At 31.9% G+C, this 22,956-nt stretch overlaps 5 protein-coding genes across 13 annotated transcripts; all 5 read right to left on the bottom strand.

Annotated features, from left to right (window-relative positions):
- Positions 1-1,532: 1,532 nt before the first annotated feature.
- LOC101214438 (EPIDERMAL PATTERNING FACTOR-like protein 8) lies at positions 1,533-2,243 on the bottom strand. Its single transcript, XM_004152151.3, has 2 exons — positions 2,014-2,243; positions 1,533-1,884 (listed from the first exon to the last, which is right to left on the bottom strand). The coding sequence occupies exons 1-2, from the start codon at positions 2,105-2,107 to the stop codon at positions 1,658-1,660; spliced, it is 321 nt and encodes a 106-aa protein (XP_004152199.1). The 5' UTR covers positions 2,108-2,243; the 3' UTR covers positions 1,533-1,657.
- A 3,412-nt stretch (positions 2,244-5,655) lies between these two features.
- LOC101210969 (26.5 kDa heat shock protein, mitochondrial) lies at positions 5,656-6,733 on the bottom strand. The gene has a single exon (XM_004152301.3). It carries the CDS (start codon positions 6,422-6,424, stop codon positions 5,792-5,794), a length of 633 nt encoding a protein of 210 aa, XP_004152349.1. The 5' UTR covers positions 6,425-6,733; the 3' UTR covers positions 5,656-5,791.
- A 141-nt stretch (positions 6,734-6,874) lies between these two features.
- Positions 6,875-10,592, bottom strand: LOC101214679. Of its 8 annotated transcripts, none has more exons than XM_004152152.3 (6): positions 10,364-10,592; positions 10,129-10,228; positions 9,490-9,719; positions 8,504-8,594; positions 7,411-7,519; positions 6,875-7,302 (listed from the first exon to the last, which is right to left on the bottom strand). In XM_004152152.3, exons 3-6 carry the CDS (start codon positions 9,596-9,598, stop codon positions 7,249-7,251), a joined length of 363 nt encoding a protein of 120 aa, XP_004152200.1. In that variant the 5' UTR covers positions 9,599-9,719; positions 10,129-10,228; positions 10,364-10,592; the 3' UTR covers positions 6,875-7,248. The 8 variants fall into 8 exon arrangements, with proteins under 8 accessions (XP_004152200.1, XP_011652974.1, XP_031740241.1 ...); XM_011654672.2 differs by having other exon boundaries at positions 9,490-9,657; positions 10,364-10,572; XM_031884381.1 differs by having other exon boundaries at positions 9,490-9,657; positions 10,129-10,225; positions 10,364-10,572.
- Positions 10,593-13,754: 3,162 nt separating this feature from the next.
- On the bottom strand, positions 13,755-14,737 carry LOC101211217. The gene is made up of 2 exons (XM_011654669.2): positions 14,342-14,737; positions 13,755-14,243 (listed from the first exon to the last, which is right to left on the bottom strand). The coding sequence occupies exons 1-2, from the start codon at positions 14,493-14,495 to the stop codon at positions 13,999-14,001; spliced, it is 399 nt and encodes a 132-aa protein (XP_011652971.1). The 5' UTR covers positions 14,496-14,737; the 3' UTR covers positions 13,755-13,998.
- Positions 14,738-17,558: 2,821 nt separating this feature from the next.
- LOC101215246 (phospholipase D alpha 1) lies at positions 17,559-22,221 on the bottom strand. Of its 2 annotated transcripts, XM_031884004.1 has the most exons (5): positions 22,053-22,219; positions 21,143-21,174; positions 20,963-21,064; positions 18,783-20,682; positions 17,559-18,162 (listed from the first exon to the last, which is right to left on the bottom strand). In XM_031884004.1, the coding sequence occupies exons 3-5, from the start codon at positions 21,050-21,052 to the stop codon at positions 17,729-17,731; spliced, it is 2,424 nt and encodes an 807-aa protein (XP_031739864.1). In that variant the 5' UTR covers positions 21,053-21,064; positions 21,143-21,174; positions 22,053-22,219; the 3' UTR covers positions 17,559-17,728. The 2 variants fall into 2 exon arrangements, with proteins under 2 accessions (XP_031739864.1, XP_004152203.1); XM_004152155.3 differs by lacking the exon at positions 21,143-21,174 and having other exon boundaries at positions 22,053-22,221.
- Between the last annotated feature and the right edge of the window lie 735 nt (positions 22,222-22,956).

The following is a 22,956-nucleotide window of genomic DNA, read 5'->3' as shown; positions in this document are numbered from 1 at the left end:
AAAGTTACCATAAACTATTGAAAGTTACGTAAATATTCTTAAACTTAAAAAAAAATTAAAAAGAATACTATGTTTGATTCAAAATTTACACGTTTTTTCACCAACCAAAGTTTTAAGATAAAATCATATTTTTAAATTAAAATAAAAGATAATCAATTCCTAATAAGTCTTTTAGTGGCAATCGGTCCGTTTCACCATTAGTACCTCCATATTAGACTGAGTATTAACACATAATGAAATATCGCAAACTCAATTAATTTTAATAATATCGTTGTAATTTAACATATAGTTAACTTTTAAATAGAAAATGTATTTGACTATTAACAAATAACGATCTATGAGTGAGAATTTTTTATTTGACTAATTATTATTTTAATATGTTTTAATGAGAAATTTTTATTTAAAAGTTTTATGAGATTTTTTGGAATTTTATGTTTTAATCAAGATATAAAATCAAATTCAAAAAACCAAAATTATAAAAAAGTATATTTAAATTAGAAAAGATTATTATTTTCAAATAAGTAAATATGGCTATGGTTTATATTACATTTATATTAGTGTAATTTTGATGTTTATTTATCGTGATTCATGAATTTTTCTACGATGTAATGGAAATATCGATAAACAATCCACCTCTTTATTGGATATTGAGCCCGTAAAAATGTGAAAATATCGATAAAAATATCGACATATTGGTATAAATTTTGGATCAATTAGATTATTCTTTTAACCTTTTTAATTTCAAAGGAATTTAAGAAACGTTTTCAATAGTTCATATGAATTTTTAAACAGAACTTTAACGATTTCTATTTAAAATAAATAATAAGGATATTAAGATATTATCATTTTATATTCTACTTATTATTAAAATTGATGTATAAGGGATTAAAATTAAATGATGTTTGGAAGTGATTTTAATTGTTTCACAATCGCATATGGGTTTTAAGACATTTGTTCTTTTCTATCACTTCCTTTTCTCAAAAGGTAAGTGTGTGTATGGAGAAAAAGAGTATTGCATTTTTTTTCTTCCATTTTCACCTTTAGAATCTTTTTTTCTTTTTTTCATGTATTATGTTGTATAAGACTTTTCTATAATGATATTTTATCTATATGATAAACTCCTATATATATATTTGAGTGTTACAATCTCTGCCTTCTTTTTCATTTTTACTAATTTATTCACTAATTCTACATAGAATTTTTTTTCTTAAACTCTAATTTTAACAATATCATGTATAGTACTACACAAAGTTTAATGGATTAATAAACAAATTGAATGATAAATGATCTTCACAAAATTCACAAACTGATTCACTTTAATTTTCTTTGAAATCTTATCAAATTTATGTCATTTATATGTTTTATAATTCATTAATGACATAATTGGATTTTTTTTTTCTTTTGTAAAGAAAAAATGTTAAAGGGAAAATTTATCTTTGTTTCCCCAAAACTTTATCCACTCAAATTTTCATTCCAATTCAAAAAATTTGAAGAAAAAAAACAAGCCAAACAAAAATGAAATAGAAGAAGAAGAAGAAATTGAGAAAACAGAGTAGAAAAGAAGCTAAAACAAGTTCAATTTTTGTACATAGACCAACACCATGATGGGAAGGAAAAAAAGAAAAGAAAAACAGCATCATCATCATATATTATTCTCTCATGGCTGATAAAGCTTATTCCCACATTTACATTTCCAATGCAGAAGATAATAGCTATCATCTTCTTCTCTATGATCCAAATTTCCTTCAAATCTCTTCCCTTCACGGTGCTCCGGCACCACCAACGCCGCCGTGCACGGCCTACAATTCAAACACTTCCCCACGCATCTTGGTGGTTTCGATCCCAGCACCGTCCTCTTTTGCAAACTCTCAACCTCTGCCACACCTAAAACAGTACACAAACACAAAAGTTACTCAATTTTTGTGGCTGTATGCACATTGTGTCTTGAGCTGAAAAAAAGAAGAAGAAGAAAAAAGGCTATATGAGGGGTTGTTTTTGGTTTTGTTGATTTACCTGATAATGTGGGAAGAGAGAGGAAGAGGGAAAATACAACGGCGAAGGCGACAGCAACCACCAGTTTAAGAAGATTATTGGTTGGAGAAGCCATTGGAGGTAAGTGAGGGAGGTTTTGTGAGTTATGAGAGGAAGAAAAGAAATAAAGTTGAATGGATCCGGAGAGATTGTGGTCTCATGTGTGTTTATTCCAAGGAGTTATTGTTAATAGTTATGTCTCTTTTTTCTTATAGTTTGTTTGCTTTTATTTGGAGGTTTTATAGAATAAAATTTATTAGAGATTCTAAACCACTATTCATGATTTCATAATCACATTGACATGACATGTCTATTTAAATGTTGGGGCTATATCAGGTAATGATCTAAACATAGTTATGACTTATGAGGTTTTTATGTCACACATTTTTATGTGTGCTTTGCTTATTATTATTATTATTGGGAAACTACAGTTATTACCCATTTACACAACAACTTTTTGTAAATGTATAAACAAAAATTGCATATCAAATTTATAATTCCATTCATTACCCTCTGTTTATATATTTTCTCAAATCATAATCAAATCATTAATATATAATAAAATGAGTTGAATCGAATTTGAAACACTTTAAATTTAGATATAGATCCAACATCAATCATGCAATCTTTGTGTTAGATTTATTTATAAAAAAAACAGTTAATAATAACACATTAGATTAATTTCGACAAACTAATTTTAATAAATACATAAATCAACTAGTAACTTTGATTTTTTTAACACTAATAAACACCCTACTTAGGAAAGGAAGAGTTTTATCATCAATATAATATTATCCTTCTATATTCTTTACTCATATACTAAAATATTTAGAATTAATATTAAGAATAGGAATAAAATATGAGATTTGATTAAAATTAATGAAGCCTGATTTTATGGAATGTTAACCAATGGAAGCACTTTTGAAGAGTGGATGGGGGAAAGCCAAAGAGAGAATTTTAAAGAAATGCACTTTTGGGAAATTGGTGTTTTGACTCTCTTTTGCAAATGGGTAATTGATTTAGAGATTGATTTTTATGGTATTAAGGTGGGTTGGGGTCATTGACTGTTTTTGGGATTGTGAAATATCATCAAAATTTTGAATTTTGCATCTACTTAATAAATTGTGTAACATCAAATTAGGTTTTGTTTGAGATTTTGTTTGCAAACTGTTATAAGTGATTGTAGGAAAATCATAATGTATGTCTCATATACATGATTCAGAGTATGGATTTGACACCTGATTATCTCGACACTCTCCCTTATGTTCCCTACGACTTATAACAATGTCAGTATAATTTGTTTGGCTTGAACGCTTCAATAGAGTGTGAAGTTGTCCTCACGAACCAATATGGTTCCTTTCGACTTACTTTATATCTTCAGTCACATATTTCTTAGGAAAATTCCTAGGAGATCTACCCAACATAAGATTACTCAAAGTCAAAAAATCTTAACTTTGGAATTTTTATAATTGAGAAAAGAAAGTTGTATTGCTATAGGTAACTTTCATATTTCTTTTAAATTTTTTTTAACCGTACTTTCACGTCTTAGGATACCTTTCATATCTTTCTCTAAACTCAAGGCATTACATGTCCACCAACTTCTGCTTATTTGTCTCGAAACCACATCTTACAAGGAGAAGTTTCACTCTGATACCATTTGTAATACCTCATGCTCAGGATTCAAACCAAGATCCGAAATAATTCAGATTCCACACCCGACCGACCCCAACATGATTTCAAATTTTTGACACATGGCGTTATACATAACACTACCTAGATGGTATGGCAAAACAAATTATTTATTAATCTATCTATAATCACATTTTAATTTGTTCCAACTTACAAAAGGTATTACATGCTACCTTTTTTATTTTAGGTTTATAAGAATCTTATACCTTCCCTAACTATTTACTACCCTCAAAGTTATCATTCCATATTAACCTTTTTTTAACCTCTATTCTCAAATTTTAATTGATTCATATATTACCTATAACAATTATATTCTTAAAACTTTTATCAAACAATCTACATTAACACAAACCTTAAGTTGCTATTCACAAATTTAAATAACTATATTACAATGAATTATAAGATAAATATCACTTCGAAACAGAGTTTCTAAAACTTAAACCTTCCTAAGAGTTGATGGTAGAGATTTTTATTCATTGTATTAACACTATAATGTAATTTACAAGTATATCATGAAAAGTACAAATGATAGGGAGAGAAAAGAAAGACCCACCAAGGAAGTGCAGAACAGTTTTGAAAGGGTGAGAAATGAAAAGTAAGTTGAAAGCAGTGGTGAGCAGAAGTAGTTTATAGAAAAAGCAGATTTTGTTAAGCTTCCATTAAAAAAAGAAAGAAAGAAAGAGGGTATTGAAAAGAAAACATAAAGCAATGTTGATGAGCGTAAAGAGAATCAAATAAAGTGGGGACATCAATGACAAATAGTTCTAGATTTTCAGTCTGCAAACCAAACAGTGAAAAAAAGGATGATTGAGGTATGGAAGTGCTTTTTCATATATAACACTCATCCCCTTCATCTTTAAATTTAAAATCACAAAAGGAGATATCAACCCAACTAACTTTTTCTTTTATTGGAGTTGAAAAGGTTAAATCTTTCTATCTCTATCTCTCTCTCTTTTTCTTTTTTTTTTTCTCTTTTTTGTGGCCTATCAATCAAAGTCCAACTTAACTGCTGTGGGTAATTTTGGACTAGTAAAAAGATCCAAGAAAAAGTAAAGTTAAGAGAGTTATCTAATATTCTCGAAGATCGACCGATAAAATTGATGGAAAATGAATGGATAAACTTCATCTTGAGTGAAAGGCCTAATTGGTCTGCTCCGACCTCCGAGGTCTCAAAGGGCAATAAAGTCTTCACGACAACTGGCTTACCTTAGTCGAGGTCAAAGCTAAGGAATCACTTCAGCGAGATCAATTATAAAATAGAATCCTAATCAAGTAAAAAATAGAATCCTAATCAAGTTACCCAATCATAAAAATATCAAATATAATTAACAGATAGAAATTGATTCAAAATCTTATCCAAATAACGCATCAAAAACTAAAAAAATAGAGAAAGCAAAAAGATTGGGCAAAAAAAGGGAAAAGAATTAGAAGAAGAAAGCATATTATAAGACGAACTACTTGATTGATGTAAAAACATTAGCAACAGCACAACCACTGACATCATCTGATTACCATCAACGGTGGTGAATGAAAGTCAAGGGCTTCAGGTAGTCTGATCAGACGGCATCGAACGGTCCATTGTAGTCCTCTGAATAATGAGGAGTGTGTACGTGTACGGTTATTAGGAGAAACAAAAAAAATAAAAATAAAAAGTAGACAAGACCATTCAATTGAGCAGCACGCGTTGTTGGTGCTCCATTTTTCTATTTACACATGGCTTGGCTTCTACCTACTGCTCTGTTTCCCAAATGGTTCCCATCACTTAAGGATGTGTTTAGAATACCTTAATGCTTAATTTAAAAAGTTATTTCAACTCAAGTTGGTGACTAAACACTGACATTGTTTGTAACTAAAACAGCAGTATCCTCTGAAATGGTACCCCAGAAGCAGTTAAAAGAGAAATAATGGTAACTTTCAAAAGAAAAACTCAAGACGAAGCTCAAAGGTAAGGTGATGATTTAGGATAAACATTTTAAAACATCTTACAAGATTGTTCGTTCATTCATGTTTTACATGACCACATGGGTAAAATTAAAAGGACTACAAGATGTGACGAAACTCAGCTAACATTTCACACAACGGTGATCTCTTTAACATCCTTTGGAGGCTTCTCAGTCCTCGGAATGGTGATCGTCAAAACCCCATCTTTCAACTCCGCTTTGATCTCCTCCGCCACCGCGTCTTCCGGCAGCATCACCGTGCTTTCATAGTAGCCATAACTCTCTGCAAATCCTTCGTCTTCTTCTTCTTCCTCTTCTTCCCTGTGCTCTCCTCTGATGTTCAGCATCCTACCTTCCACTGTCACCTTCACTTCATCTTTAGCGATCCCAGGCATCTCCACTCGCAGTTTGTACCAATCTTCTTGCTCTTTCACACGGCCACCGGAGACCCACCATGGACGACTCAAGTTCAAGCTTTTCAGCACTCTGTTTATATGCTCTGCTGCTTGCATCAGTGAGTTTCCTAGATGAAACTCCCCCTCGTTCTTTCTCCATGGTACCCATTTCTTGCCTTCCCTTTTCGGGGCTATTTTGGTGTTCTCTTCATTCTTAACGGCGATCTCTTTGGAATTTCCTTCTGAGCTCTGATCACTCAATCTTCTAATCAGGGCTGCAGTTTGTTTGGGAAATAAAGTATCAACAGGAGAGGAAGCAAAGGCAGCCCTTTGCTGCAAATTCCTTAGAGCCAAACGGGTGAGGGCCATGGAGAACGGGTATCCAGATGAGAGATGTGAAGTGGGTTTTGTTTTAGGGCAGATATGGAGATTTAAAAAGATGATGATATAAAGATATGGGGAGAGGGAGAGAATTTGGAAGATGAGTCCAGAAGGGTCATTGGGAGTTTCTGGCAGGTGCTAATCCATGGCGGAAACAAGTGTCAATCCTGTCCTGTGTATGTTTTTAGAAAGGGCTTCCAGTTGTTTCTCAAATATACCATGAGAACAAACACACAGAACAGAGGGTTTAATCTCTAATTCAAACAAACACAGTTTTCTGTATATATATCTTTTTCACTTATGACTTGTGATGTTGGAAAAGACTACTTACAAATTTACAAAAGTGGATTACAATTGAACAGCCACTAGTAAAGTTTAAAATAATAATAGAATCAAATCCAAATAAGAACACCAATCCATAGATAGAATCAGGCAGAAGAGAACAAAACTGTATATATTATAAAACAAAAGTATCGAAAAGAACAGAATGAGACCAATCAACTCACCGTGTCTCTCTCTACACACAATTCATCATTAGAACAGAAGGAAGCAACTCAAGTTTCAGACAAGAACTCAACAAAAACTACCCAAGGAAGAACACAGAACACATAGTACGAAAAAAAAAAAGTGGATGCAAAAATGGATTAATGTTCTGTTGTTCCTTTTTTCTGCATGAAACTACATTTTGGGTATTGGCTCAAGTGGCCAATTTAGCAATGGTCATGTTGATGTAATTGCTGTAATTCAGGAGTCCAGAGGGTTTCCGAAGTCTAACTTAACCTTCAAAATAGCTTTCATTCCAGAAATAATGCTCAATCATACAATCCCTCTTGCTCCCATATATCCACAAGAAAATCAACCATTTCCTGTAGATTTCGAGATTAGACCGACTCCGTTAGAGAAAAAGGCAAAATTAATGAGAAAATTGATCGGCAATGAAGCATATTGATTCGTTCAATGTGATAGATACTTACACCAAGTGGTACAGGCTGTGGGAACGGCTTGTTACTTCCCAACAAACTGTCGTATGTTGCACTCCAACTGCAAAGCCAGAACGATTTAGGCATGCAGAGACAATGAGTGCTGAAAAAAAGATGTAGCAAACGAAGTTCAAGAATAATCAATTCCTAGTTCACTGAAACCAGAGTGTTAAAAAGATTTTGCTTTCTGGTTTCTTATCAAATTCAGCAAAGCTTTCAGTGTGGCATAGTATCAACATGTTGAAGTGTAGAATATATCAAAACCTATTTGCAGTGAATCATTTCACTACAATACATGTTAACGCTTGAAACTAGACTAGTTTGGAACTGATTTTAATACAATGTCCTTTTTTTCGAAACAAGTGAAGTTCTTTAACATTCATTATTATTTCTTTGTTAGAAAAAAATGGGGTGGGGGTAATCCAATCTCAGACCTTTTGGTCGAGGGTGCACATTTTATGTGAGGTGAATTATGCTCACTTTGGCCAAAACAAACGAAGTTGCACTTTTGAAAATGGTGATTCGAGTATGACATATCATTAGCCATTTAACCTTTTAACTGTCACACAACCATAGTTGTTAGAAATACTTCTGAAAACAAACAAAAAAACACAAAGAAAAAACAAACAGTTCTCCATACAAATCTACAAACGACTACAGGCAAAGATTTAAAATTGCATGATGGACTACTATCCATGGTGCTTTCACTGACAAGAACACCATAGAAACAGAAAACTTAACCTTCTCATAGGCCCACTTGACCAAACCATAAAGCATAGCCGTTAACTAGATTAGAAGAAAACCATCATAGAAACTCATAATAATGTCTTTGGAAAGAAATATATAAAATGTATGGAATACAAGATCTTCTAGAAGTCGCATATATGCTTCTAAAAAAGGGAAATAATTTAGAAATTGTCAATGTGAGTAACTAGATGTAACCAGTAAATTATTTTCAGCATGAACTGGAACAAATGGTTTGTTAAGTACCAAACTACAGCTTCATAAGTAGAAGTCAAAACTTTTCCTGATGGAATTATGAATATAAAATAACTTCAGTTATAGAAAAGAAAGGTGACCAACTTACTGTAATTTGGGTTCTCGAATCACTTGTCTTTTGTTGCCAGACTTTCTGTTCTGCACCCAATGCTGCCTATTTTGATTCCAGAGAAGAAGACCTACAACTACAATCGTCAAACCACCACCTAATGGCTAATACCATGACAACATTGGTGAACACAGAAACTCTCCTGAACTGTAAACTTTTGTATGCTAAAGAGATAGAATAATGACGCTAGAAAAGAATAATAGAGTGTTTAGAGGTTTAGGGAGAGATCCAAGTAACAGTTTGTTCTTTATAAGTTCTCACGTTTGTCTTTAGGCTTCAATGTCAAATGTCTTTTGTAGATATTTAGTAGGTAATATTTTGCACAATTGAAGCTCATTTCTCGCACTTGCCTTTAGGCTTCAATTTCAACGGCATTTTGTAGCTATTTAGTAGGTAACTATTTTGCACAACTGAAGTTCATTTCTTTTATGGGAATTCCTTCTGACTTCTGAGAGTTCAGTTTTTTTCAATTCCAGTATATTCTTTCATTTATTCTCAATCGAGGTTCCCTTCTTTTATGGGAATTCCTTCCGAGTGTTAAAGCTTTTTTCAATCCAGTGTATATTTTCATTTATTCAAAATAAAAGGCTAGGGTGATATGAGAATGTTTGTAGTGACATAATTGTAATTTCTGAAAGTTTGTTTGGGTGAGGTTGGTTACAAGTAGAGAAAGTTAGAGAGGGTGGAGGTTAGAATAGTCTGTGAAATCAGTCTATAATGGATGCCTGGTGGAAAGAGATAACCGTCTCGAAAAGCTATTGATATTATAATTTCCTCTATATTGCCATATTGCAATAAGTTACTTGGTCATTTTCTACAAAATGTAGACACTTTGTATTGGTGGTTGTATTGCATCAACTCAGACATGGATTGAGACTTGATATTTAAGAATAGAACATGAATTTGGAACCTTCAATCTTGGTTTTAATGCTGTAGCAGCACAAGTTAATCAAAGGAAAACTTACCATGATTTACAAATGCAGTTGGAACATTAGATTCACTAGAGTCCCCCTGTGATTGATTGGTGTTAATTGATGAATTGCCTCCGGATGACTGGTTAGCGATGTTGTCCATATGGTGTGTGCTCAAGATTTCCAAAATATGTTACCAGAAGCCTCGGATCGGTAAACTACCTACTGCAGTCGTAAGCTTAGTCTTGATACGGATTTCAAGGCAACCAATGCTCTATTATAAACTATAGTGAACAATAGTAAAAAGAAAACATTAGGCGGGGGAAAAGAAAAGGAGAAGAGGCATTGACTCTAGCATGAAACAAATCTTTCCATGATGCTCATTAAGTAGTTAGTCACATTTTCCCATATGTGCATTGCATTACAATTTACAATTGAAAGAATCCACTAAACCATAGAATCTTTGATTTCCATGCTATGATTAGCTCAATTAAAAACAAATCTTGAACACTAAAGCAGCAGAAATGGTTGTAGATAACCAATTTAAACCCCTCTTTCGATTTAAGCAAATTTTCTTGCTAACCAAAAACAAACCTTATAACCCATTTCGCACACATTATAATAAAACTAAATACAATGACAATCACATCAATCAAATACATTCAGAATCCAAAACAGCAAAAAAGAACTTACCCCATGTACAGGGCAACGAATATAAAGCAAACCCAGAAAGCCAAACCGGATCCACAGAGCACAAATCCGATTCCAGGAAGAAAAGATCAGAGAACCGCTTCTAGAAAACAAAAAGATTCACGGGTATAAAGATAAAAGCAGAATCAAAAGCAAATTTGAGAAATCAATATATCAACATTAAAAAAAAAAAAAAAAAAAAAAAGAAAGAAAGAAAGAAATTGAAAGTTTCGAGGACCTTGAATGAACAATATCACGGGTCACCTCTCTCGTGCCCTCCTGAAATCGAAAATGCCCTGTTCGAGGATTCACGAGCTCAGCCTTTTCCTCCCCTTTTCTTCTTTCTTCTTCTTGTTCTTCTACCTGCACTTCTTCTATGGATATTAAGCAATGGGGCAATGGCAACAATGGAAGAAGGGGTAGGAAAAGAGTGGAAATTTAGAATATTATTTTTAGGAAATGGTTTGTAATTATCTTTTAAAATAACAATGGAACCTAATTTTATGGATTAAAGGAATGTTTTGGTTTAATTTCTGGATTTTTATATTTCCAAGTTTGGAAGTTTTGATTATTTGATTTGTCTATATTTAACTTTAATATATATAAGTATTTACATTTACTTTTTAGTATGAGCAAATATCTAAATAACTAATCTTTTCCATTATATCATTTAGTAAGATATGATTTTTACTTAATTTCAATCTATTTTTTTAGTCTTATAATGATTGGTGGTCCGTTCTCGTTTAGTTAAAGTTTATCGGATACTATTGTTTCAAGTAATTATATTCTTGTTTCGAGTAAATATAGTAAAATTTATGTAGTTTAGATTATTTTTTGTTTCAACTAAAATAATGAAAATATATACATTAGTTGTAAACGTTTCAGATATTAAGAATTAATAAATATCTTCTTTTTGGTTAGGTTTGAAATGTAACCTATGTGAGAAAATAACGAATATTAATCTCAATATGAAGATTTAACTTTGAAGATGATAGTACAAGTATTATGTAACTTAAATTATGTTTATTTAGTAATTAAAGCAAACCTTCATGTGACGTGTTGGATCTAATATCGTTAAAAATATCACATTAAAAAAATCGAATCTTATATAGATGATAAATACAATTCGGTGTAGAATCTCATTTTAGCACATGCAAATTATACTTGTACTTCTTCAATTTGGTTGTCAAAACCTCACATTCCTGTTCTCTATTGATGTTGACTTCCTTAGTACAATAAACTTAGTAATGATCATACTCATATACCCTACAAAAATAGTACAAGAAAATTTGTGGAATAATTTCATAAAGTTATTGGGGAATGGTTCAAGCCAATCTCATGACATTGATTGAGGTAGAGGAGGGTTAAAATTGAGGTTATTTATGAATCTAATTTGTTTGAGTTCGAGTTGTGTATGTTCATCTCTTAAAAGGATCTAGTAAAAATAAATACGTATTCTCATGGTCTAACTACAATTCATAATCTATAGAAATTCCAAATTGATGTTATTAGTTAATTTGCACATCAAAGATATTGTTTACAAAGTAAAAAAAAGCTTAGAATTCATAACTTCAAAAATTCAATTAATTTAAGTTAGAAAAATATAGATTCGTATGAACAAAGATCGTCAAATATAAATCACAATTCTAGTAGATATATATTTTACAAATGTAGTGTAGTTTCTTTTAGATAGTGTTTAGTCTTCTCATCTTCACACTTTTATTTAACAATCTTCTAGTTGGCTCTACACGTTAAAATTACTTAATTAATTTATGTTTTACATATATTATTTTAAAAGGACAAAATTTTCCTTAAAATATTTATAAATATAACAAACTTTTAGTATATTTATAAATATTTTAATTTGTTTTCATGTATTTGAAAACATTATATACATTATTTGGACTTCTTTCTTCTTTCTCTTATCCTTCGTTTGGATTCATGAAGAAATGATTTTAAATTATTTATTTTATTTGAAACGAAAAATATTTAAAAAGAAGGGGTTTCATTTTATAAATATAAAATTAATTTTTTTATTTAAAAATAAATAAATGATCTACTTTTATATTTAAATAAAGATAAAAGATCTTTCTTATCTTTACAATCTTTTCTAAATATCTTCATCTTTTAAAAAGATTTATTTTGTGCATCTTTTAGAAGAAAATTCAAATCTACCGATCATCTCTTTACAAGCTCAGTTGGTTTCAGTGTTCATCATTTTTTTTATCTTTCTCACCATTATAAAAAGATATGGTATTTGTCATTCACTGTATTCTTCCAAGACATTTTTCAAGCTACAGTTCGTGAAGAATCTTTGCAAAGGTAAGTTATTATCCTTTTAGATATTATATGAAGATTATTTGATATCTTCATAGACAACTCAAGATGTATCCAGGACAAGAGATTTAAAGAAGACTTAGTAATTTGATATATGATGAATTACTTCTACAAGGGAGCATAACCATTTTCATTAGATTCCAAATACAATACAAGAGGAGTTCGATTATTTTTAGTTTATATTTATAACTAAAAAAAGCACTAGATCTAAGAGGAATGTCTTCTAGATTGGTAAAGTGCTATACTCGTTTAAAACTAAATAAAATCTGTTTATCCTAAGATATAAAACCTCTCTAGACCTAGGTGGTTCATCCAACTAGGTTAACAAAACTTATTGTGTTTTCTGCATTGTTTATCTTTTTGCTCCTTTAACTATTCTTCTAGTTGTTAATTAAAGTGACAGCTACAGGAAAATCATACTATCTTATTTTCAATGGAATGTATTTCAAATTTCATGTTTAGATGACAATTAAAAAGGAAAAAAAAAAGTTAGGAATTTACTAACATAAGGTTTTATTTCAAACGTGTTAATTGAAAATTAGAAAATGAGAAAGATTATTAGACAAAATAGGATGGTTTTGGGTAAAGATGTTTTAAAGTGAAAACAGGATTGAAATAATTTCTCTTCCCCACCTTACCAAACCTCAAAATTCATTTAAAATGGGTTATGAATAGAAAATTGTTTAAAAGCATGAGGTTCAAACAAAGTACTATTGTTTTATTAATATATTTAAAAATGACAAACAAATATTGATGTGTATGCATCCAAAGTAGTACTTTGGAAGATTTAGTAGAATGGAATAGCTTTTGCACTAAAAGAAGTAATGGAATTTTTAAATTGGTCAATCATATTTTTATACCTTCATTATTAGAGAAGAGAAAGATGGTAACAAATAACAATCCCCTTTGGCCCCCACATCCCCATAGACTTCTATTTTATCAAATAGGGTCTAAACAAGGGACTAAAAACTAAATATTTAATAGTGGTAAGGAATAATTCCTTTCCCTACTCCAACTCTCTCTTCTTACCTTTACACAAACACAAACTGAACAAATTTTAAACTTCAACTTTTATACATCAAACAATACTTGGTCCTTTTCTACAAAAGTGTTACATTTTTTACTTTTCAATTTCCCAACAAAAAAAACTGTAAATATAAAAATCTACAAACTTATTTTCAACCATCTTTTAAACTATGATTCAATTTCTAAACACTTTGAAAACCATTTATTTTTTGTTCTTGAAATTGTTAGAATTAAAATATTATAAAACGTATATAACATAATCCACAGAAAAGAAAGATCATATTGTTACCCAAACACAAATATGAAAACATGAAATTTAAATTCTAAAATTGAGAGCTTCCTATACATCATTCATAATCTCCTTTTTCTCAAAAGAAAAAAAGAAAGAAAGAAAGAAAGAAAGAAAAGTGGATGAAGAGAAATTCCACTATCCATTGACAGCCACAGAAAGGCTGGATTTTTCTAACACAGAGAGAACAAGAAGAAGAAAACAGAGCAATGGAGTTAAGATCAAAACGAACATTGAATCCTTTGCGATCGATCTTTAAGAATTCCATTATACAAAGCAATTCGATTACCAGGAACATCATTTCTACAACTTATTCTTCTTCTTCTTCTGGTTTCCTCCATTAAACCCATTTTCTCATCATGTTCTCTTCTATACTCTTCTCCATTCCCTTTAGGTTCTTTCACATCCTCTGCAAATCTCACCTTCTTCTTCTTCTTCTTCTTATTCCTCTGTTTCTTCTTTTCATCTATCCATTATAACATCAAATTAAAAACCCATCAACCAAATCTTCATCTAAACACACAGCAATAACATTAAAAAAAAAAAATTAAAAATGAAATTTACCAGATGAAAAGCAAGGAGGAAGGGACGTGGAGGGTGGGATTGTTGGATTGATCATCTTGTGATGGTGGTTGGAGAAGGCGAGAAAGAGAGCTGTGGAAGAGACGACCATGGCTGTGGCAAGGACGAGAGCTTGAGAACTGAGAATGGAAGACATGGGGGAGGATTGAAAGGAAGCTTCAAGTTGAGTTGATTATTCTCTTGAAATTGGCCTTGTTCCTGTTGTTGTGTGTTTTGAAGTTGAGATTTGGGAAAGGAAAGTTATTTTGTTTAGTTGGCAAGTGGGAGAGGAAGGAGATGGAAGATTTTTATATGGGTGGCCATCTACGCTTCTCTAGAGAGAAGGAGAGAGAAAGTTTGACTTTAAATTAATGGACTATGACTATCCTAATCTAGTTGACAACATTTAATACATCTCTTCTCCTCCTCCACCACCTCCATTTATCAACTCAAAACTTGACAACTTGTACTAATCTCTCACCATACATACATCAACTTCAACATGATAATACATTTCATATATTTAATACAATAAATACACATATCTAAACGTTGGAAATGATAAAATATTAATCGTTTTTATTTAATGAAAATTAGTAAATATGGTTAGTGACCTTTGGGCAAATAAAATTGTGTCATTTTTGTAACTTTCAGGTTTGATCTTCATATGCTTTAAGTTGACCTATGTTAGAGATCTTTGCACTAGTGTGGTGTTGAATCTATTGTACTATCTAATACTTAAGTTGGTATAAAATACTGTCTAATTCAACTAAGCACAAAAGAAGTACAAGTCAGATCTCTTAATTTGAAGATTACATACTTTAATTTTTCCTTTAAAGTTGTAAAATTTATAAGTTTGTCTATTGACACATGTCTACGGTTACATTTTGACGAAAGTGGTGCTAATGACGTTTTTGACATTTAAGATTGTAAGGTACTAATTAGGATTCATTCTTGGTTGTTTTCCAACTGGTATGTATATCCATTGACTTGATTGGTTAGGCCAAATCCCAAAACTTTCACTTTTTTTTTTCTTTTGGAGGTGTGCATTCCCCTTTACTTTATCCTTATACCCTATAAACTAAGGACCTTGCATTAACTACCTTCAACCATCCGATTATATTTGCAAGTTAATATATTTCAAATTTTAAAGAAAAATTAGAATCCAAATAAAAGAATTAAACATTTTTTTTTAAGGAAAATACATTTTTAGTATTGTTTATATTTGATCCCTAAGTATGTTGGAATTTTGAGTTTAAATATTACAATTTTACCTTAGAGATTTGAGTTTTGTTTTAATTCAGTCCCTAAATTTTAATTTTTACATTTTTAACCTCAATTTAAATTCTCGTCTTACTTCATTGATATTAATATGTCGTCTAAACTTTTTGGTATATTTTAGGATAAAATGTTTTTATTTTTCCTTTCTTTTTTTCACAAGAGAAGAAAAGAAAAAGGTAATAAATAAATGGTTGGTGAGGGTGAGGGTGAGGGTGAGGGTGAGGGTGATGGAGGGAAGAGAGCGTGGCGGAGAGGGCGTTGAGGTGAGCAGTCAACTTAGTCAATTTCACGTGTGGACCCACTTTGGATAACCCTAAACCCTTTAACTCATTTCTCTCCTCCAACCCCTATCTGACACCTGCCCCCTTCCAATATCCTTTCTAATCCCTCCAACTTTTATCTTTCATCCATTATTATTAAATTTGAAATTTTGACGAAACTAACTTTCTTTTGGTATGGTAGGGAATAAAAGATGTGTATATTTGATTGTAAATCATTTTGATCCACCAAATTCCAATACATAATCATTTTTGGATAATTTTTTACGTAATTCTCTTTGCTTGTAGTTTACACATGGGCTTCTATTACTTGAGGAGAGAAATTAAAAGTTTCAAATCATAATTCTCCTTTTTTTCTATTGACATGACATAAAAAAAATTTACACTAGTATAAAAATTAAATTAATGAAACACTCTTTAATTGTGACAATCATATATTTAACATATTATATTTCAAACTAATTCATAAGTCTGATATTTTAATTACTACAATTATTATTTGTTATCTACCACTAGATTTATTACAATATGTGGGTTATAATAGTTTGTAGTCGATAATAAGATGACTTGATTAGAGGTAATACAATTTATCGTAACAACGTTGTAAGAAAGTGCGAACGATTCGATGGGTAGAAAATAACAAATCTTGTAACAAATAGTACCCTACTTAACGTATAGATTATGACAATACGACAATAGAAGAATTATTCTATTAATCCGAAACACCACTTAGTTGTGAGCAAATGAATTGTCCTTATTTTATATTTTTCTAAAGAAAAGAAGTCAAAAACAAATTATAATTCAAGAAAGTATTAGAAAACAGAACTTTATGATAATTTGAAAGGGAGTAAAATGGAAATTAAAAGAGACGAGGGATGAAATTGAAAATGTAAGATAATGAATGTAAATAAAGTCAAAATAGAGAGAGTGGAAGAGATGTCCGATTGACAGTTGGAGTTGGCAACTACCGTCGGCAAACTAGAATGGGACAACACGTCATCACTGTAATGGAACGTTTTCACAATACGAAGTATCACAATTTTCCACTTCTTTCCGACGTGTCGTCTTCACCACTCTGCCAGGTGTTCCTTTACCGACTTTCTACCATACCTCTTCAGCCACGTGGAGTATCCAATTATATCAAGTGCTCTCTTGTCTTTATTTATCTCTTCCCTAATTATTAATTACTATTCTGTTTCTAACTATTTAAAATTCGTTTTTCACGTATCCTTTTGAGTTTGGTTTGTAATACACAAGTTCATTATGCTTTTACACCTTTTGATTCAATATTTTTTTCTTTTTACCATTTTCTTGTTCAGATGCAATTATTTTTAAAACCCGAAACTTAGGGGTTTTCTTGAAATGATATAAATTTTACGGGACATATATCGCTTTAATCTTCATTTTCTTTTTCCATAACTATGAAGAGTCCTCCCATTTTCCTCCTCTTCTTTTTCCTTTCGATTAAGTATGAATTTGTCCATTGAAAAGTCGAATGTGATGCTTAGAAAAATGTTTATGGTAAGGAAAATTGATTAATAACTTAGTTCTGTTTTCCTTTATTTTTATGACTATTTAATTATATTATCATTTCAGTTCAACTACATCTTTTTCTGATGTCTACAATAATGAATCACTCAAGAGTATAAGTTATTTCAAAATGATACAAACAAATAACCCAACATTTTATTATAAGCAACTTCAGTCACATTCATAACATGAAACCATATCATAAAACACATGAAGACTTCTTGCCTTCCCATCACAAAGCAGAAAGGGCAGCATAATTTTCATCTTTAGACCAGTTAGTAAAAAGGGGGTAGGTTTCCCTTCAAGTAGTGAGGATTGGAGGGATATAATTAGATTTGTTACCTAGAACTCGCGCCTTAGTATCAGGGAAGAACTGGAACCCAGGAAGCTCGGTAACTTGACCGTCAGCGGAGACCGCGATGGGGTAGCGAAGCAAGTGGCCAGGAAGGTCATGATCAAAGGTCTCACTTGAGTATAGATCCCAATATTTTTCAGCAAGTTGGTTTACACTTTTAACACACTCAATACTTTCTGGGAAGAGGAAGGATTGATGAAGCAATCCTAAATGTTCATACCACAATGCCAAACGGAAGCCATGGATTTGGCCTCTTGCTGGCTCTCTAGTTGACAAATGATATGGTTGGTAACCTCCCATTGCTATCTCTGAGTCCCTTGCACCATCCATTGATCTTTGGTTGATGTTGGCTGATCCCACTATTATGTATTCATCATCAACTGTTTCAAAAATTGCAAACCAATCCTTAGCTTTGTCAAAACAAATATCACTCTACTTTAAGCTTTAGTATTTACATTTTCAACTTTGATTCATTATATTAGTCCTACTTACAAAACGTCTTATTTGAGTCATGTGCTTCTCATAAGGTGACTGTTTTGATTTCTATTTGCAAATTTTCAAGAAATCTAGTAGATATTATTGGGTGAGATAAAAAAAAAAGTGAAGGACTGAAAGTGTCGAATATAGAGATCAAAACGAACATTTTAATCTTGGGAGTTTAAGCCCCCAACTTCAAAGAGTATAGCTTCATGTTTTGTGCTCAAATTATAATAGTTGGTATTTCCAACAATTCTAATCTAGAATTAACTACAATATTATAATATTTACTATTTTCAAATTCGTATGTGTTATCATGTTTACTATTTTCTACTCATCCTCTTTTTTTTCTTTTTGTTACCGCGTTACTCTTTCCTACACAGATAAAATAGTCAACAAATTATAATAGCTAACATGGATATTTCTAAAGTATAGATCAAAATGAATGAAGTGAATGAGGCACATAAACCAGAGTAATATTTAAGCCTACTAAAAAGAACTTAAACAGAAAGTCATGACTTACCAATCATCATCTTGGAATGAATATAAATCATGAAGCGCCTAGATTGCTGGGCTCTAAGGTAATCAGAATTTTCTTCAGGTGATTCTGATGGTTCATATTCTCCAGGCTTTTTAACTTCACGATTCCCAACACAAAAGAACGTCAGATAGTTTCTAGGATCTTCTTCAATCCCATTAGCTCTGAGAGCTAGAACTATATCTTTATACATCATTTCCATCGTCCTCCTTTGCCAATCTAATATTGCCTGAACTGTTCCCCCTTCAGGAAATCCTTCAGGCCACATTGGAACAACAATGTACACTGTGAACCTTTCTCTTGCTTCAATCTTACTTATAATCTTAAGAGAAAGTTCCTTTGGGATTAGATGCAGGGCGTTAATTATCTCAGGCTTTATATCATCACCTCTCCATTCAAATGAGCTTCCAAGGAAATACTGATTCTCAATGTATATGAAATTCTTTGCTCTTCTAATAGCATTAATGTAAGCATCTTGAATACTTCGATCAATGGTGTTGTCCTTTCCACTTACCAATCCAGCTTTTGCTGCATCTTCAGGCTTGTCGGGGAAACCAAAAGCTGCCCCACCATCGATAGACCTGAAAACTTGAACATTCCAACTATCAAAGTCGTCCGGGAAGGTGACAGGTGATGGAGTGATGAAGATCTGATCTAAATCCCTCAATTTCAAAAGCAAATCCTTCCCACCTTGCTTCCTCCATCTCTGTTCAAAATTGTGCAAAACATCCCACGCAACAGGTCCTTCGAGGCGGGAATGGATATCGTGCCACGGCTCTCTAGGGCCACCTTTGTTAATGGAAGTGCCCGCAAAATTCGGCTGATGGAAATCGTCATGATGAGCAGAATCCAAAGTCCTAAAAAGGGAATGAAATGGGGTATCATACCTACCATCACAAAGATCAAGCCCACCAACAAAACTAACAATTCTCCTTTTACTTGGATCCCCATTAGGCAAAGCACTATCCACCACAACAATCTTCTGATGATGAGTGAACATTGTCCCAACAGCAATATCTTGAATAACATTAGCCCCATCATCAGGATTACGAGGACACAAAACACAATGAACATCAGTATTAGCAAAGAACTTAGCAGTATCTTCATCATGAGTTGCCATTAACCCCTCCTCCTTCAATATAGGAACAGAAGTCGTATCATTCCAAATAAGCAAAAGAACCGTAACACCTTCCCCAGCTTTTTTCTTAAGCAATTCACCAAGCATCACATCTCCACCAGGTTTTGGCCTTCTTTTATCTCTCACCAAAGAAATCTCAGTATAAACAGACCATCCAGAAATATAAATCAAATGTTTAGCATTCATAATCGCATCAAAAACATCTTCCCAACATCTATGAGGCTCATAAAACTTCCCCCCAGCAAGAGGGATTTTAGGTATAAAGTTATCAGGAACGTGAGCATCTTGATACAGAGTCACCTTACAACCACGTCTTTGAGAGAAGTAAGTGTAGGGAACACCAGGAAACTTGGGGCTTTTGATGCCATGACCCCAGTTTTGATCCTTAGTGACATCAAAGAACTGTAACTTGACGTGAATTTTGGGTGCCCCACGAATGGGTTTCTTGCTTTCATCTAAGATTGGAACCCATTTGTCAACTTCATCACCACGGATGATCTCTCGAACGGGTAAGTAGGCTCTGCCGATTAAGGTTGCGCCAATTGGGTTGTCGTCTTTGACAGTGAAGATGATGTTGGAAGCCATATGAGCACAGTAGATATGGAAAGTTTCGTACCATTTTGGATTAGAATGTTCTCTTTCAAGCCTTCTTGTTCTTCCAACTCTGGCTTTCTCAAGATCAATGGTTGCATATAGCCTCGTTATTCCTCTCCCAAACCCAACTGCTTCCTCTACGTTTTCAACCAACTAAACACACCAAAATTTATATTCATACATAGAGATGATATTGAAAGTTAAACCTTCCAAACATAGAGATGATATTGAAACAAAACTTATACTTAAAAGAAAATAATGTATAAAAAATTTATTTTTATTTATACTCTTTTACTTAAAAATTATTTAAAATATACTTTAACCACTAAATTCAAATCAAATTCAAAACTTCAAAATTTAGAATTATAAAATTTGAAATTAAGAATCCAACTTTAACACAAAAAAAAAAAAAAGTACATTTCCTTTAATCTACCTGCTTCAAGAAATTGCGACCACCAGAATGAAGCTTATCGACTTCATAAATGGTGACATGAAGGGTGCCATGAATTAGAATATGTGCCATTTTTCAATTATCCTGAAAAAAAAAAAAAAACTGTTTTAACGTACTTTTTATCTATTCATATTAAAGTTGAAGATTTAAAAATTTATATACCTCACATGTTAAAAATAAACACGAACATGCTCCTACAAATGACAATAATTATATTTGAGAAGGATTTTGGACGTTGCATATGAATGGAAAGGAAAACAGTTAATAAGATTAACAAATTATTGAAAAATTACACTTTTGATACTTCACCTTTAAACATAACAATTTTGTTCATGTCAACTTGGTTGTTGATTGAAATTGATATGATAATCTACTTTTTATTTAAAAAATAGATTTTCTTTTCAAATTTTTAATTATTAAAATTTTGAAACAATTATATATATATATATAATAAATGTGATGTAAAGATTTGTTTTATGATAAAATAAGTTACTTTACCAAAAAAAAAAAGAAGAAAAAAAAGGTAAGAAAAGTAAGAAAATGGTAAAAATACAGAGAAAGATTCAAAAATTGCCTTAAAAAAAGGGTATGATTCAAAAGAAAATATTTGTTATGAAAAAAGAAGGGATTGTGAGAAGGAAAAAAGAAAATGAAAAGATTCCAAGTGGCGAAGGCGATAACAGCAAGTGGCCCCTCAATCACAACTACAAAAGTAAAGTATTAGTATAATGATAACACTCAAAATATCCAACGCATAATAATTGGCTAAGCGGCCCCCACATCCCACGGTGGATCTCCGCCCTCCACAGCCACCGGAGCTCGGAGATCCGATCTCCTCATAGACCCCCACCTCCGTCACTAACCACCGTGAAGATCCGTTGAATCCTGGCGATTACCAAGATCCTTTTAAATGGATCTTCTTTGACTATGGGTTTTAAAGAGAAAAGTAAGGAAAATCGGAGAAGTAATAGCAGAGCACAAATTTTAGAGAGCAGAAACTGGATTAGAAATTTAAAGTAAGAAAAGGGAAGTAGAAGGAGAGAAGTGGGTTAGAAAAAGAAAGTTAAAATACCTTTTCTTCTGTGCTGATTTTTGTTTGTAGATTGTGTTATCTTGAGCTTCAGTGAAGAAGAAGATGATGAAGAAGAAGAAGAAGAAGAGAAGAGTTACGAGTGAAAAGAAATGGAGGGACTTTTCCCCCCTTCTTCGGATGCCAAATGTCCACTCTATAATGAAATAATTGCATATATATGTATATATATAAAAGGCAATTTAGCTTTAGTTTTTACTAAATTACAAATTATTGTTTTAAATGGTTAACTTTTACCTATAAATTCAAAAGTTTTAGTTAGTTTCAACCATGGGGTGGTTGTGGCACGTTGATTTGAAATTAGTGGAGTTTTGCTTTAACAATGGGTTTTACGTTTGGAATCAAACTTTTGGATCTTCTCCTCACAAAATCAAACCCTTCCCTCTTTAGAGCTAGAGATGTATTAGAGCATGATTTGGGTTGAAACTCTACCAATTTACGAGATTGGTTCAACCATTTAAATCGTATTGTATCTTTAAAAAGCTTAAATTATTTTTAAAAACTAATTGTTTTAATTAATAGGATCTTACTCTCTTAGTTTTTTTTTAACATACATTCAATTGGACCTAAGAAAATAAGACTCGAATCCTAACATGTTCTAGATTAACACATAAAAAAAAATCACGTGATAATTTTAAAGATTTGATGAGATATCAACACACTTGCAATTTTAGAAAGAAGATAATGCAGTAGTTATGAAACAAATGAGAAAGTTTGGTTGATATTTTTATAACTTGTCATTATAATATAATCTTAAACAAAAAGATTTAAACTTCCAATTACAATTAAGTTGACAAGTATGAGTCCTAACCATGATTCAAGTAGTTTTCTATATCTACACCTTTTTCAATACATTTTCAAAATTAAGCAGGGAAGTAGTTGGAGA

The sequence above is a fragment of the Cucumis sativus genome, chromosome 4 (genome assembly GCF_000004075.3).
Source record: "Cucumis sativus cultivar 9930 chromosome 4, Cucumber_9930_V3, whole genome shotgun sequence".
Lineage (NCBI taxonomy): Eukaryota > Viridiplantae > Streptophyta > Magnoliopsida > Cucurbitales > Cucurbitaceae > Cucumis > Cucumis sativus.
Note: the sequence above shows the minus strand (reverse complement) of the source record. Positions and strands in the feature narration are given on the sequence as shown.